At 40.3% G+C, this 17,107-nt stretch overlaps 1 protein-coding gene across 1 annotated transcript; it reads right to left on the minus strand.

Moving 5' to 3' along the window:
* Positions 1 to 845: 845 nt before the first annotated feature.
* LOC148832675 (integrin beta-1-like) lies at positions 846 to 16,247 on the minus strand. Its single transcript, XM_088919457.1, has 17 exons — positions 16,128 to 16,247; positions 14,952 to 15,021; positions 14,343 to 14,428; positions 12,816 to 13,032; positions 11,239 to 11,409; positions 10,561 to 10,799; positions 10,057 to 10,212; positions 9,359 to 9,454; positions 8,778 to 8,867; positions 6,919 to 7,059; positions 6,622 to 6,824; positions 6,192 to 6,427; positions 3,823 to 4,045; positions 3,250 to 3,485; positions 1,872 to 2,038; positions 1,669 to 1,736; positions 846 to 1,418 (listed from the first exon to the last, which is right to left on the minus strand). Exons 2-17 carry the CDS (start codon positions 15,019 to 15,021, stop codon positions 1,397 to 1,399), a joined length of 2,421 nt encoding a protein of 806 aa, XP_088775583.1. The 5' UTR covers positions 16,128 to 16,247; the 3' UTR covers positions 846 to 1,396.
* Between the last annotated feature and the right edge of the window lie 860 nt (positions 16,248 to 17,107).

A 17,107-nucleotide genomic window follows, 5' to 3' on the forward strand; every position in this document is an offset into this window, starting at 1 on the left:
TTGGCTATATAAGATCCTTGAGTAGATTATGAGGTGCATTCCAATGAGTAAAATGGCCTCCTCTCATTTGCCATCTTACTTATTGTTCTCATGTTGTAAATTTCTAGTTCAGCTAAGCTCAGGTAGACAAAAATCAGAAGGGGGTCTCTGAAGAACAGGAACAGGAAAACCGAATTGTAAAACACTTAGCCTACAGAGGAGAAGTGCCGCTTAAACCCGCTAGAACTTCACAGCCTGAGTAATGCACTGTTCGCCACTTTCAGGCTCATCCATTTTGGATGCTTACTGCTAGATTGATCTGTCTTCATGTTCAGACGTTGGACGGAAACTGTTGTTGTCGCCTATTTGTTTGTGTGTTTAGTAAACATTGCAGATCTGTTAGAAAACAGGACGTCTTTTGTTACATATCCAAACCACATGTCAATGAGCTCAGAATGGGTGTCCCTCGTATCTCCTCCAGTCTATTGTGTGTTCTCAGAGGTCGCTGAAAGGGACCTCTCTGAGGATATAATTCAATCCAGATCTAAAGGACTGGCTGCCTACAGCTGCCCAGTAAAATGAACATGTTCTCTTTGATGAGGGAGCACAGCAGACTGAGATCTTTTTTCTAAATGGTTTGTGCCGTAACATTTGGAACTGTTTAAGGAAAGTACAGCAATCAGATATTAAATGGTTTTTAAGAATCTGGTAATTGAATCGGGGTGAAAAAGGGAGTAAGTGTATTAGAGACTGACAGGTCTCAATAGCTCACTTATTGTGATATCGGAATTTCAGAAGTTGACCTGAATATTTGCAGTGTCAGCAAAGTGATATTTCAAAGAATGATACACAGTAAAGCTGTGACACTCATAAATAAAGTTTTAATTTCCAGTTAAAATACAACCTGGAACAGGGTAATAAAAATGAACAACATCTGAAAAGATTTATTTAAGAAGAAGACCTGGGAATCAAATGATGTTTCATAAAAAAAAAAAACATTTTCTATTTCTCTTTAGGAATTTTAGGTGTTTGATTGGGATTTTTTTCCAGAATCATCACCGTTGAAATTTGTTTCTGTCAGTTAAAAAATGAGATAGCCACCATGGTAACATTCAGAAATCAGGAATCAGATAATCATATCAGTTTGCTGATGTGTAAAAAAAAACAAGGACATTTAGACTTCTCGCGAAATTCCCACAAGCACAGTGAAATGCACAATCAGATCATCATGCTTTTTTTTAAATAGTTCTGAGAGAGGGGGGTGTTTAGCAATCTTCAAATCAAGTTGCATCTTTCCTCTGTGGAGAGGAGATGATTTTACCAATATCCACCTCAAAGCTGGGAAATGTTCTAGGCGTTCGTGAGCTCCATTTTTGGATCTGTGTTTCTCTCTTTCCAGAGCTGCTTCCAAACATCACTACTCCTGGCACGGCGAGTCACTGACAAACATGAAACAAGTGTGAAGTTGAACATTAAGACAAACAGCAGTCTGTGTCATGTGCGTCCTCAATCAATAGACAGTACCAGAATTCTGACAGGTCTTGTGCAAGACCAACATTTTTTTCTAATCGCTGTTTCACATATATGCTGACAGTGTTCACAAAACGCCAGTATCATCGTAAAAAATTTAAAAATCTGATTATGTTTTTCTGTCAAAGAGTCTATAATTTGACAATATTTAGACAATACCATAATTGGTCCTTAAACTTCGGGTTGAGGACAGTTGTGACAGCACTCTTGAAGATCGGATTCTCACCCTGCAATTTAAAAAATAATTATAACGACACAGAGATAGTTTCTGTGTTGTACGGGACAGAAACATTGTTTTGCGTTATGCCAGTATGTTAAAATAACTTGTTTTGAACTCATGGCTATTTAGTCAGATTACTTACCGTGTCCCACTTAGCTTTTACAAGCTCTTTCTGGAACCTAGCGAACTCCCTCTTGTCATGGATGGTTGTGATCAGTTTCCAGATGGTCAGCAGGGCCACTCCAATGAGCACAATAGACCCAGTGGCCACACCAGTGATGAAGAGGACATCGGGACCTGCTGGACATGCTGACCACAATCACGGGGACACTGAATTACTACGCTTTGGCACAGGCTCCTGAGACACAACATATTCAAATACATTACTAGAATCTCTATACCTTGCCATGTCATTAACTCAATTCGTCATGCTATATATAAACACTGAGACATTCTAACGAGTTTGTTCATGCTGTTCAGCCAATAAAGGTGTCCACTCAGAGCCCAGACTGAGCACGACGTCCCAAGAGTTATTGGTTAGAAGCTGGGACATGGTTATTGGTTAGCCATCTGTGACCAGGATTCTCTAAGTGGCAGCACAAAACTGACACAGGTTGGCGTGGGCCTAAGTCAATCAGGGCTAATGCTATAACACCAGTGACCAAGTCCATTCTAGACACAAATCATTGCATAGTGACGCCACTGAAATCCCAGCATGTTTTTTGCCAGCTGCAATACCACGACCATCAGAAACTCATCTGCTCCAATCTGAACTAAAACTAAAACGCATGAGCAATCCTGTTTGACATTGCAAGTGGCCTTGCCAAGTGGCTGGAGGAATCTGCCCTTACCAAGGCACATTCCTGACATAACTTGAGTGCAATCTACATTTAGACCCTTGTGGTTTGTGACATTTCAGAAATATCTGAGGATTGGGGCTTTTACGGAGATAGTTATTGTGCCATGTGTGGAAATACTTTGTATAATTCTAATGCATACAGAATGATCACTACTGAACATCCATTCATGGGAATAACAGAAAGGCACCAGAGCTGTACTTCTTGCGTCCTCTACGTGGCAGTGTGTCGGCTGTGACCTATTAAGTGGCTCAAAGATCAGTGGGTATGAGGTGTCAACTAGCACCCCTCAATCTCCCCACTGTGGGGTCTGGGGAATCAAAGCAGAATTAACATGTGGAAAAAAGGTTTCATTCCACTGGATACCTGTGGATTGTAGAAGAAAATGAAGAATATACAGTAGCTGGCCCACTGCTCTTGTTTAATGCTTGAATGTTTGGTTCCAGACTACAGCAGTGAACTACTATGCCCCTAATAACACAGATAACAACTGCACTCCTGGGACTCTGGCCTTCTTTCAGTGGAAATGGAAAACCCCAAAGTTTACTCATGACTCGTTAGTGTCCATATGTGTTAAAATGGCTCTTTCCAATGTGGGTTAGCATTATTGTACAGACCAAGGGAATCAAAACAATTAAAAATGGAAAAAAAAGGTTTGATTACCTAGTTTTTCTATAACATGAAGGTAGGAGGTATTGGCTCTGTTGTCATCCTGATACACGAAGTGGACCCAGCAGTCATCTTCGTCTTTTTCCTTGCACATGTAGAAGCCAGTGTTGTGGTGCGCCGGGGGGAACTCGCTGCTCTCCTGCACCAGTGTAATGTTGAGGTGGCTGCACTGTGTCTGGCACTCCTCCTCCAGCAAGCCCTTGCTGAAGACTCTGCACAACACACAGTCCCTGCAGGGCCACACAGCCGTCACCTGGATGTCCGCGTTCCTCACACTCAAGTTTGATATACAGTACTGTCTTCTCTTGTTAAAGAAGTCCACTCATGTGCTGTTCTACACACTGAGGTATTTATTAACCATCTTCTGCCGAACACCACGATTAAAGCATTTTTTCTGCACTGTGTGAAATATAAATGACTGAATACAATAACATTCATTGCAAAAATGTACTGGTGTCCGTGTCGCCCAGGGCTACATATGTTACTGGGGTAATCAGGTGCCTAATCTGCTGTCAGCTGTTAGTGCAGTGTCTAGGCAGTGTGAGTGCCTTGTTATAGTTCACCCACCTGTGAACGCTGCACCTGTCGGGGCAGGTGGGGCAGATCTCACAGGTGGGCCCCTGGTACCTGCTGTCGCTGCAGACGCACACGCCACAGACACAGCTCCCTTTGCCATTGCACAGGGCCCCAGTCTTGGCCTCACAGCCGGACGTGCTCAGAGGGCAATCACAGGCACTTCCAGTAAATCCAGGGAAGCAGTTGCACATCCCACACTCACAGTGGCCCCTACCTGCAAACCAGAAGCAGGATCCTGTTTCACGCAGTCCTGTTGGTGTCACGTGTATGGAAGAGGAACACAGTTTCTCCCAGTAAAGGGAATGTGACCATATGGTTAGCACATGGCATGTGGTGATATCTCTTTTTAGATGAATAGAAATTAGAGAGCAATTGCAAAACATTCACCCATTCATTTTCTAACCACTTTATCCAATTCAGGGTGGCAGGGGAGCCAGAGCCTATCCTAGCAAGCAATGGGCACAAGGCAGGTTACACCATGGATGGGAAGTCAGTCTATCGCAGAGCAGACACACAGACGTGCACACACTTACACCAGGGCCAATTAACCCACCAGTATGTCTTTGCACTGTGGGATGAAACTGGAGCACCCAGAGGAGACGATACAAACTTCACACAGGTAGCACCCCAGATCCAGAACTGAATCCAGGCCACAACGCTGGCTAGCAATGCTAACTACTGCACCATCATGGTGCCCATTCAGTCAAAACATCCACACATACATCCATTTTCCAAGTCCACCTGTCCTGGTGATGATTTGGTAAACAGTGACAACAATGCAAGGTTTTTATTTTCCATGTGGATGAAATACATCACAGAGAAATACGCTGCTCAGTTTTCACCACCGCTTGCCCATGGGGAGAATCAGCACCTACTATATGTGTTTGCCTGAACATCATTTAAACTGATTTCTTATTCATCAAAGAATTACTCACTTGTGAACAAAGACGGTTAAATATTGCTTACTGTATGTGCTGGTTTCCATGTGCATTTTTTTATCCCATGGCACTTGAATAGTTATGGTGTTGTGGAGTGCAGCCTTGAAGGACTTAAAAATATGCAAAACTACAGCTAAGCTAAGTGTTTGATTTCGGACTACCAGAAAATTGCTTGGATGTTTGCTTCCTGTGGTACCTTTGTGCATATATCGCAATCTTTGGTATGGAACCATCCACTTTACTTTCCTCAATTATATTTAACTATTAGCTAAACAGGCATTTTTGTCTTGCCACCATGCCACAGAAGCCGATGATCCCAACAATTCAAATTCTACAAATTCGCACTTGACGAATCCTGGCATTGCTGTCTTCTCTAGCCTATACAATATGCTCATCTGTGGTTTTCATTCCATTCAGCCCACAATTTGTGTTGCAGAACTCAGCACTTTTGCTCTTTAGCACACTATTGGTGTGATCGGCACACGAGATGCTCATATTTCACTTAATAAAGCTGGCCCAATCCAAGATCAATGGCTTAGACATGATATGTCATCCTGCACATCATGGGCAATTGATACATAGGTTCACACTAGTGTCTGCCAATCCCTGCAATAACATTGCAATGTTATTGAGATCAGCACACTACGGGAACCCAAAGTCTACAAACATGGACGCCTCCATTCGTACTACAACCAGGTGTGGTGGAGAGAGACATAAACTGCCACCACTTGGTCTAAATAACAAAGTGGCTAAAGCTAAAGGTTAATGGATTACAGGATGTATTTTTTATAGATCATGCATGATCCAAAACATCCCAGAATACCCAGTCTTCAAGTTGGAACTGCAGCTATTTTCCTGGCCTGTGTTGAGTCAAATCTGTACGCTGCGCGTCTTAGTCAGTGCTCTACTCAGCGAACGTACATCATCGCAGACCACTGGGAAACATGCAGTGGGGCATTGGAACAGTCCGTTGGAATTATATCTCCACAGAGCATGTTTACAGGCACGAGAGACAGATAGCCTCTCAGACTTTATTGTATTTATGAAGTTGGGGTTTGCAGAGGGAAGCGTTCCTCTAAAAACGTTGATTTCCAGAAAGGCCCGCTTTTGAAAATGTTCACGGACTTTTTTCTCCTCTCTGTGGAGGGAATACATAGCCTTCCTTTCCAACCATCTCTGCCAGTCCACACACGCTCGGGGAAGAGGCTGACTCCTCAACCAGCTGCTACATCTGACTCCCAGCTGTACAGGTCATGGCAGGTATCAGAGAGTTCAAAGGGTTGCTGAGTCAATGACGTTTCTAAGCCTTGAAAGTTTTTACATTAACTACTGTACTTAATGACTTCCAAACTCAATTTGTTTTTGCCTACACAACACAGAAAGAAACAGCAGGTTAACGTTTGCTGCATGCTTCTCTCTTACCTCCACAAATCAAGCCCTGGTACTGGTCGCATCTGAAGTTATCGCACTGGCAGTATTTTCCGTAGTAGAAATGGTTGAGGGTTTTCTGTTTGCAGACACACTCGCCGCACACACAAAGCCCGTTGTTGCTGCAAATGCTTGAGCTGTTGTCCTTCCTGCATAAGTCCATCAAGCCCAGGGCGTCAGCTTCTTCGGCGTCACATTCACAGGAGGTACCCACATAACCTTCCTTGCACCTAAAAGGAGAGCAGAGACCCATCACACCAGCCCCAGAATCACTCCAATGTTCATGAATGGGTTTTTTTCTCAATACATGCAATACAGGTTTTAATTCAATTGTCATATAATAGGCACAGCAGGACACAATACATCTGAAACATTTCTACTGTAGTAGAAAAATCACTCTCACAGTGTCATAAAAAGGTATTACCTGCAAACACCACATTCTAAAGTACCACTGCCATTGTTGCATTTGGGGCTGTCTGGGGTTCTGTTTCTGTAGCATCCGCACTGACAGATCACCTTCAGAAGGATCTCAACTTCTTCACTGAAACCCAGGGCTTTCAGAGTAACTCGAATTTCCTCTGGGTCCTTCGGGCACTTGTGTGCAACAATGCTTACGTGAAATTTCACCTAAGCAAACACAAAACAAGATTTGGCAGATCTTGCCAGAGGATGACGTGCATAATGCACGCTGAAGAGGACGTGCAGCAGAAAAGCAACAGACCTCATCTCCCATTGAAATATTCAGACATCTCCTTCCCTCTGTCCCAGACTGGGTGGTGTTGTCTTTGCACACGGCAGTGTAGCTTATCTGGAACCCTTCAGGTAATCTGCTGTTCTCCATTATGACTTCAGATGTCAGGGCCTGTTGGAAGATTTGCTTAATGATATCCATGGACAAAGAGAACAAAGGCACTTAAATATTCCAACCTCCCACCAACCACCCCTCTGTAAACATATTCTACATAGGGACACAATAATAAAATAATTCCTTGCATTTACAGTATTTTATAGATGTTTTACAGAATTACATCCAGCATCACATTCTGGTTGGGTTCTCTGACTACCACCAAAAACAGAAAGAGATGCTTAGATTTATGGACATATCTCCTCACCTTCTTCCCCCTTTTCACCAACTTCCTTATACTTATACCTGTTTTATACTATTAATATCAGTGAATACTACATATATATATACTGTAACATACTGGACTGCTGACCTTGTTTTTCATTGTGTGTTCTGCTTTATGTGACATATATGAGTAAAGGTTTTTGTATATGTTTGTATGTTTGGAGGATGTTTTTTTAAATGTACACAGCAAAACAAATGAAGTTTCTTGTGGAAAAAATAAAGTTATTTCTAAGTCTAAGTTCTAAGTATACAGCCCTTTTTATCCCAAAGGATCTTGAAGTGCATCACACACAGGAGAGGACCACATCTTCCATGACTGAGCTACAGTCGTAGCCACTGTGGGCCAGCATCTCCAAGGCACAAGCAGATCATGTAGACAAGCGAGAAAGTGCTTCATCATTTGCGTATTTATATTTTTATTGAATTATCAAAACTGGGGGATTTCAGCAAAGCCAGGCTGTACATATCCAGAGCGGACTATATTCAGGATACCAGTGTTAACATCCCTACTCTTATGGAAGGTGCCATGAGATCTTTAATGAGCAAGTAGTCAGAACTTCAGTTTAATCTTATCTAAAGCACAACACCTACAGCTCGGTGTCTCTGGCTAATAGACTGTGGTGCTAGTTTGAAAGTTCTGGTCCAGAGGGCAGAGAGCCACCAAAACCACTTTTAGCACCAAAACCATTTCTAGCAGAAAACTGATTGTTTTGTTTTTTTTGCAAAGGTTCAGCCAGCCTAGTACTGATCATGCTCTTGTTACTTTCTAATACCTGACAAGGAGGTAAGGGTACTGCCTGCTGTACTATTTAAAATAATTAGTTGTACAGTATGTAATGAGGAGTAATACCACATAATTTAAACTCTGTCATGACAAACTATTTAAAGATACTTTAATTAACACACTTACAAGTACGCAAATTGGTTTCGAGTTAGGCTCTTTTTTATGTATTAGTTATTGGGAACATGTTTGGAATAGACTCTCTTCGTAGGAGATCAATTAGTCAAATTTGTTCACAACACGAATCAGTACAAATACAAGGACTATTATTATTCTCTTATTAGTTTCTTTCTACATTCAGCATGGAATCAACGTCTACTTTTTCCTGTTTACTTTGTTTCTTACAGCCAGAGAAAAATCTATTTCATATGAGATGACTGACTCCTCACCTGGCCTACCCTTCCTAACAGCTGGATAAACCAACCTCTATTACACAGACCTCTAGACTAACTATTAAATTCATGCCTGTACACATGGACACTATAATCAATATTCTTGGAATTATTTTCTTATGTCTTGGGAATTTCTGAAGTCTTTTTTTTCAAATCAGGATAAAAAGTTACACATTTGTCTTTATGATGTTATGAAAACTTAACACTTTGAACTCCTAATTTAAGTGGCTGGAGATTCATCGCCATAATAAAAGCTCACAGAAAAGCCCACGACTCACATTATAGGCATCCACGATTAACTGTAATATATTATGGGAGTCATTTGAGAGGATTCCAACAGCACTTTTTGGAAAGTGGATCTTTAAGCCCTAAAAAAAAGGGAAAAATAAAGGAATCTAAGAATTCAAAAGACATATTCAGTGTTCCCATCCATGTGATGAAATCCATTCAATTAATGGATACAGGTGGTCCTTTACATCAACAGACATCTTTATCAAAGACAAAATCAGAGTGGCTATAAAGAGCTTTTCAGTAAATAGCTATTACATTTATGTGAGGAGGGAATATTGGATATTTACTTCTGAGTATGCAAAAAGTCTGCAAACACAAGCTTTTTCAGGTAGGTTCACCCACTAACAACTAGGAGGTGTTGGAATACTGGTCACAGGGGATACAGAGAACAATAAAAATGTCTGAATACCAGATAAAAAGGAGTACGTAGTATATGTTGTTCTGGATTTGTTTATATAAGACAAACCTTTTTATTTTTCTAGACAGAGACATGCTGAAAAATGATATTGTCATGCAAAGAGGGGAAAGTTCAGTTTATCTATCTGAGACTAAGACTTTGGAATCTCACCTCATATAAATGCAGAACATCACGAGTGACAGCAAAGATTGTCTGAATGTTTTTCTCACTCAGCTTCTCAGCAAGATGAGCAATAGAGGGATAATCCTGTGGAGTCAAAGAGATGGAGAGAGCCCTTTACAACAGAAATAAGAAAAGATAATATAAAATACTTCATAGAGACTTAATTGAGGTGGAATAGTTCATATAATGCAACTGTTAGCCATTCACAGAATGCGTGTGATTGGTTGGAAAAAAATAGGACAATGTTATTAAATGCAGATTCTGGAAGCAAGAATATACACGAGAACGTAGCGCAAATAATTTATTGAAAATAAATCTAAAATGCAGTATATTTTATCAATGCTGAACCTTCAGAAATAAAGCCTTTGTGCTTAAAGTTAAAGTTGTGGTCTTGTAAATGTCTTCTTTACTCTAAGTGGTCTAACAGAGAGAAGACATTTAAACACAAAATTCCCCTTGAATGTTTTAAGATACAGCTGGAGGAAATGCTCTTTCCATTTTGTTGGCAAGTAGCATACCGGAATGTGAAATTGCACAACTTTGCTAACCATCTGACATGCTCTACATTTGTTCCTTCTGTTCAGGACTATCAGTACATTGGAATATTGTTCTTGGTTCTTCAGGGTATCTTGCTTTCCAGCATTGCAAAGTGAGAAGAAATTTTAAAATCACATTAAACAACCTACATAGTAGTGACTCATCGTGTACGTGTTATTCTCCAGGTGACACCTTCCATCATTCGGCAAAACGATTCCTCCCAGTTTTCCATCTCCGGCGAAGTGGAACCCAGCGTCAGTGGAGAACACCAGCAGACGGGTGACGTTCCTCCAGCCAATTTGCTCCTTGAAATGTGAGAAAACACGACCTTTTTCTGCTCATGTAACCTCAGTACCTATTCTTCTCAAAAATATAACCAAGCACAAAATCACATTGCAGGTGTGATGCGTTTTGTAGAGACAGTCTGCGTAACGCCTGCCTGTTCCACTTCTTCTATTTAACACAATAATCAGGAATTCACATCCTGGGAGGAAGATGTGGAAAAACAAGTGAGATCTGAGGAAAACAAGTGTGCACACAAAAAGGCACACCTGGTGGTTCTATGTGGTGTCCTCTTTGTTAAGGAGGACAATCTGAGCTCTTCAACTTTTCAGTATTCTTTAGTGCTCAGGTCTTGCTCAGGTCTTGCTCACCTCACACACTGCCACCTGCATCAGGGCATCGAAACCTCCCTCCGGGGAGTCCAGATTTCCTGAGATGCGCTGCTCTCCAACCAGATCATGGAACCACTGCGCATCGTTCGTCAGCCTCAGCACGTTTTGAAAGCTGAAGGGCCTTGCGCAGGGCTGTTTCCTCTTGCAGGGATTCTCCAGCATGTCCTTGGTGGTGCTGATGTAAGGCATCACCGTCTTGTCCACAAACGAACCAAAGCCTGCAGCAAGCAGAGGGCCTGTATGAATGTTCATGCGCTTTGAGGTGTCGCTGTCTCAAGAAGGCCAGGAGCGTCGCTAAGGATGACAATCATCCTGGTTTCTCACTTTTCTCCCCACTGCCCTCTGGGAAACATGATAGGAGCATGACGGCACCCACCTCCAGATTCACAGACAGCTTCGTGCAAATAAGCATTTCATTCTACTTTGTGCCTATGCCGTATAAATTGAACTCTAAACTCTGAACTTCGTAGTATTGGCCACTTTCCAAAATCCCTCTTGCAAAAACAGAATTCCCTGGTAAACTTTAAAAAACACACCAACCAGACAATAGCACAAAATAAACCACAGGATGCTGCGGCTCAATTCTGTGGTTTGTTACCACCTCTGCCGCAGATACCAGCCTGCAATGTCATTCCTCTTTGGGCTGTAAATACCTACCTATCCTGAAGTCATCTGTGATACCTTCCATTTCTTTCATGAGGTCTGTCCCAAGCCTTTTTATATTCATTAAGTCATCTTCCATGGAGAAGGAGAGGTCCATAAGGTAGTACAAGTCAATAGGATAGGCCTCCACTCTTTTGAACTTCACCTCAAAGGTCTGAGGTTCTCCTGCAAATCAGTATGAATGGCCAGCTATTAAGACTGAAAAAGTATTTTGCTGGAGTCCAGCTTTTGCTGGATGACCAAGACTGAATGTCTTGGGATCAGTATTTAAGAATGAAAAAGGACTACGTACACCAAATAAATTACATATCCGAGGCTGCATCTTCACAGGCAGGTCACCTTGGTGATTTTGTGTTGTTATACCATTAGAGTTTCTTTTGCGTCCCGAGGACACATTACTAATAAAACAACTAATTTTGATCAACTGGATTAATGACTTTGTAACCTCCATTTACTGTATATGCTGTAGAAGTGCATTCATTTTCAAACTATGTAATCCTATACAGGACCCTATTCCAGCAAGCAACGTGCAATGGGAACCCTGACACACACACTCACACCAGGGCCAGTTTTCCCAGAAGCCAGTTCACCTGCCAGCACATCTTTGCACTAAGGGAGGAAGCCAGAGCACCCGGAGGAATCCCAAATGAACAGGGGGAGAACATACAAACCCTACACAGACCTCACCAGTAATTGAACCTAGGGTACCACTTTTTGTGATTAGCATTCTTAAACAGTTCTGAAACAATTAAGCCTTTCTCTAGAGACACTGTCAATTCTAACAGTGCAGAGAACTTTCCCTACAAACTAGAGGACTATCCCCCAGATCACACGATACTGTGCACGTGACTTTCTCATGAAGGAAGCAGAAACAGAAAGCAACTGCCGGCGTTTGTGTTTTTTAACATTTTTTTAACGTTACCTAGTCCTGCAGCAATTGTGTAAGTGTCAAGAGTTACCTGAAATAAACTGGAAAGATCACAGATGAAAGAATGTGAATTCAGTGCAGCAGCCATGTTGTGTAAGGATATGACCATATGATTTTACTGACAATAAATCCTGTATTTTAAATGAGAAGTCCAACATACCCACCCCACATTTATGCCAGGTATGTATACCAATTGAATTACAGACACACTGTGTACATTTTGTAATAACTAAATGTGGTGATGACCCTTGCAGATTTCTTAGTATTACTATAATTTTTCTCTTTCTTTCAATATTACAGAGGAGCCAAGAGCACTAGTGGCTACTTTAAAAGAATACATATTAATGCACCAAATCTATTAAAAGTTACCTTCTTGACATAATTAATACTGTAACCAGTAAACAGGCTAGACTGACATTTCTGTAAAACAAAGCAACAAAGCAGAACCCAGAAAACAGAATGTGCCCCACTTGAACTTCCTGTGGTAGCAGAGGGCATGTGAGTGAAAATCACACAGTTCTTCTTTCTACATTTTCATACTTCTTTATTTTTGACACGTGGTCAAAATTGTGTGTAGTTCTTTTCTGTCTCTAGTTAACAGGGGAGAGTAGTTACAGTCAGAGCCATCAAATATTGTACCAACCTATCCGGAGATTTACAAGCAGTTTCTGGGGTTGCAGCTGCTTGATTTCATGAGGTTTCAGCTTCTTGTCTTTGCTTTGCGTCGTGACATTCTCGTTGAGAAGCAGCACAGTGGAGCCCCTGGGATCTTCGATCTGGTCTCTTGGGCAGCCCTTCTCAATCAGGGTGGTCACGTCCCCACAGCGCTCAGCCGTCAGTTGCCCAGGTCCTATAAACGTCTTCACAAAAGACGAAAAGCAAGTAACTTGCACAACGCGAGTTCTCTTGTTTAATAAAACTAACAAACCGGTTTTAAATGTGTTTTCCATGTGCTTTCACTTTGTGGAGAGGACAGTTTCAAACGGGAGAAAGAACACACTGGTCAGCTTGATTGGATCAGCTTAAGCCTTCTCTCAGACATGCTGCTGCACGCCTGCAAGTTAAAGAGACATATATTATCTGTTGCATTCTGGGCCTTGATGACCCAGGATCAGTCAGGATCATTCGGCTAGAGTTTATAGTGCACATCCCTGGGATGTGTAACAGTTACAGTCAAAGCCTTGGCAAACACACTATGGCTTTCCTGTAATAGTACTTATAATCTCTGCTTTATTATTTGGCTTCCAAAATTGTAAATACATCTGGAGGATTTACTGTATCTAGGCTCTGCATTGGCATAGGCTTTAGTGCCAGGTTAGATCAGAACTACATTGAGGGTATTTCAAGACATCAGTCACATTCCCATACTGGCACACAGCACCTCACAGTAATTGGGTAGAAACCGGGGTTTAGCAGCTGCAGCAGGGTGCTGGGGAAATTCTATAAGGAAGACAAAAAGAGAGTCTGCAAATGAGAAGAGGGCATTGGGCCCATCCAGCTTGTCTCGTGGTTTTAGTATCTAATCGATCTGAGGATCTCATCCGGCTGTTCTGTGAAAGAAGTCAGATTATCCACATCGAATACATGCTTGGGGAGTTTGGTCCAGTTTCACAGAACCTCCTGCACTGACACTTAAAACTCCGTCGGTGTCCTCTGGTTTTTGTTTCACTGTTGATTTTTGAAGACCTCCATAAGTTTAATGCTTATTGCTTCAGTGGTTTAATGCTTATTGCTTCAGTGGTTTAATGCTTATTGCTTCAGTGGTTTAATGTTTAATGCCTTTGAGTACTTTGAATATTTGAATCAGTCCCTCTTGCAGTCTTCTCTGTTCAAGACTAAAAAGATTTAGTCCTTTTCAGCCTGTTAGAACAAAACATTCTTTCAAGCCTGGGGATGCACTTGGTCACTCTTCTTTGGACTGATTCCCGAGAGCATAATTCCAGCAAAGGAAGAGGCTCAATCCTAGGTGTTTGGCTTTTTCTCTATCAATGAACACAAAGGTCTCAACATACAAAACTAATTTCAATTCTAAGATCTTTGAAAACCCGATTGGGCTAATAATATTTAGAGATTGAAAAAAATCTGATAACGGAGGCGCATGGTGGTCCCTTGTTACAATGCCGGCTAAAAATTCTGTTTCTATGAGCTCTTAGGTGAGAATTCTCTTTACCTCGTTAAAACACCACGCACACTGTGGGCCAGACACTAAACACTCCTCACAGGTTTGAGCGCTCACTGGATTACATTGGCGTTCACCTGCAAAGACAAAGCAGACCCTCCATGAGCTAAGATATCCCCCCCCCCACCCCCAACAAAAAAAATTCTTTCAATGAAACAACCACATCCAGACTTACGCTGTGAAATGCGAAATTGAGCATTTTAAATGAAATCCATAAGACTCCAGTCCTCGTTCATTTGTTCCTGGTAATTGCTCTTTGAATCCTAGGTGAACTACAACGTCTGATATTTTATTAAAGAACCATGATTATTTCTGTATTTCTTATAAAAGTCATATCTAAAAATTCAGACTCTATCCATCTGTGGGGATTCTTTTTTAATTTTGCTTTTTGTTAATATCTAAATATTTAAAAAGACAGCCATTATGGTCAACAAGCAAAATCATTTTCTAATTGGTATCTGCAGAACTGAATCTGAAACACAAATACTTTGTTGCTCGGGACTTTCCAGTGAATGGTTGCTGCATGTATTTGCAGATTCATTAATAACCTCTGAATAAATCATTACATTTACTGGATTTAAGGGATTAATTCCGCCTTACCGCGTTTTATCTGCTCCCCGTCTATTAAACAGCAGAACAATCCGGCAACAATTAATCTTTGTGAATTCATCTGTCAATAGAATTACACACAGATTATTAACCCAATGAAACGATTTTTATTTAGGGTCACATTACACTTTTTTATTTTTATTACTGTATTACAGATAGAAAAGCAACACGTTACATAAAATTTCCTACATATGAAAAATGTTATTTTCCTATGTTTAAATCATCCTTTCCTTAATTTCTGTATATACATACAAGGTACAAATGAAACATTTGGTAATAAGTTGCATGTTTCACATTAAAAAGTGCTGACAAAGGAGAGGATGGAAAGTTAGATGATGATGATGATTATTTAACAGTTAAATTATTCATGATTTGTATTTCATTGACTATACATTTACATTTTTTAATTGTATATATTAATAATCACATTTTAATCAAATTTAGTGTTTGCAGGTCTGCAACATATTTGAATATATGATGAAAAAAAGAAATGTATAAGGCTTATTTAAGATGTTTTAATATCAACTTTAGTTTATCCTTAAAACAAAAGTGAACCGATACACCTCCAGACCAGTACAGCTAAAATCTTTGAAAATAGTTACTTTTATGTTCTTTTAAAATAATGATGATGGCAGGACTTTTAAATTTGAACATTTAAAAATCATACAGTATAGTACTTTATAGCATGAACGTCTTATCCAAAGAGAGGAAAATCAGAATATGTTATGTAGAAAATGATAAGAATACTACAAATTATCAAGACTATCTCACAAAAATGTGATTTGTATAACAGACATCACAAGAGAAAGAACTGTAGAATCGGTACCTTATTTAAAAATCTGTGAAAATACCAAGCTAATTGGATTTTGAATTATGCAATATAGGGTCAGTATTGAGTTTTGAGGACTTGGCCTTCGTTAATTGTGAAGACATGAAATTAGATCTAAGATGGATTTATAGTCCTGTACATCACGGTTATATCTTTATCAGAAGAAATACATGGGGTCCTGTAATCAGCTCAAATTAACTGTTAAAGTACTGGGTTAAGCAGTGAACTCCATATATTCATCCTTAAATTGCTGAAAAAAAGTGGCTAACTTAATTCGCTGAATTTAGAATGGGTTCAGTGCACCCTTTCCTTTTCCAAAGTAGAAATCAATTACTTACCTCTGCTGTCTGTTTCAGTGCTCGCTGAAATGATTCCTGGAGACAAAGATAGGTTCAGTCCAGCTGAGGAGACCTGAATATTTATTGTCCAGCTCAGTCTGCTGTAGATGGGATCTGACAGATATTTCACACAGTGAGCAACAGAAACTACCCAGAAAATGAAAAGCCTTTTAACCCCCGAACTGCCAGATCCTAATCATCTGGTTATTATACATTTCCTTGATACAGATATTTATGTCAGACACTGTATTAACCTGAACTTCAATTTTACCTTATTAGAGTTCTTGGAGGTATATATGACACTAAGTCGGAAAGGATTTTAAATGTGTCTTTTCTAATGAATGCTGCAACATCATAGCTCACAAGAAGGATAAGAAGTGCACTGATGGACGTACAGTATGGTTACTGTGGGTATGACTTTTAAAAAATGTAAAACAACTAAGGAAAGTGAAAAGGCTACTGTTATACTGAGAAATATTTCCTATTTATAAATTATTTGAGTAGGGTTACACTGCATCCAGGAATTTCCAGCAAACCAGAAAATGTTTCTCACATTCAACCTTTTAAACCTCCAACAATGATTATTCCCAAACTTTAAAAATTTGGAGTTCTTGATGACTGGATGATTATTCACAGAAATACACGTTGTGTGCACAATATTGGACATGGAACAATTTTAGCTTTATTCCAAAATAAAAGTTCTGCAATTTGACCACATTTACTTCAGTTGTCTGCCAGTATTAGAGATGCTTGAAATGATGCAATTTCAATAGTGTTCAGATAGGATGGTTTAAACTCTAATCCAGAAGCTCAGGTGTGGATATTTGTTTTGGAGATTTTGTTTTAAAGGGTTACAGTGACGTCACTGTGTTAGATGGCCTCCAGAAACTTCAAGAACGAGTCACAGTGTCCGTCCACAAGATCCTATCAAGATGGGAAGGGCTCTTTCTTTAGAAACCTGAAACTGAAGAGACATTCTA

This window comes from Atractosteus spatula, chromosome 6 (assembly GCF_055471065.1).
Source record: "Atractosteus spatula isolate fAtrSpa1 chromosome 6, fAtrSpa1.hap1, whole genome shotgun sequence".
Lineage (NCBI taxonomy): Eukaryota > Metazoa > Chordata > Actinopteri > Semionotiformes > Lepisosteidae > Atractosteus > Atractosteus spatula.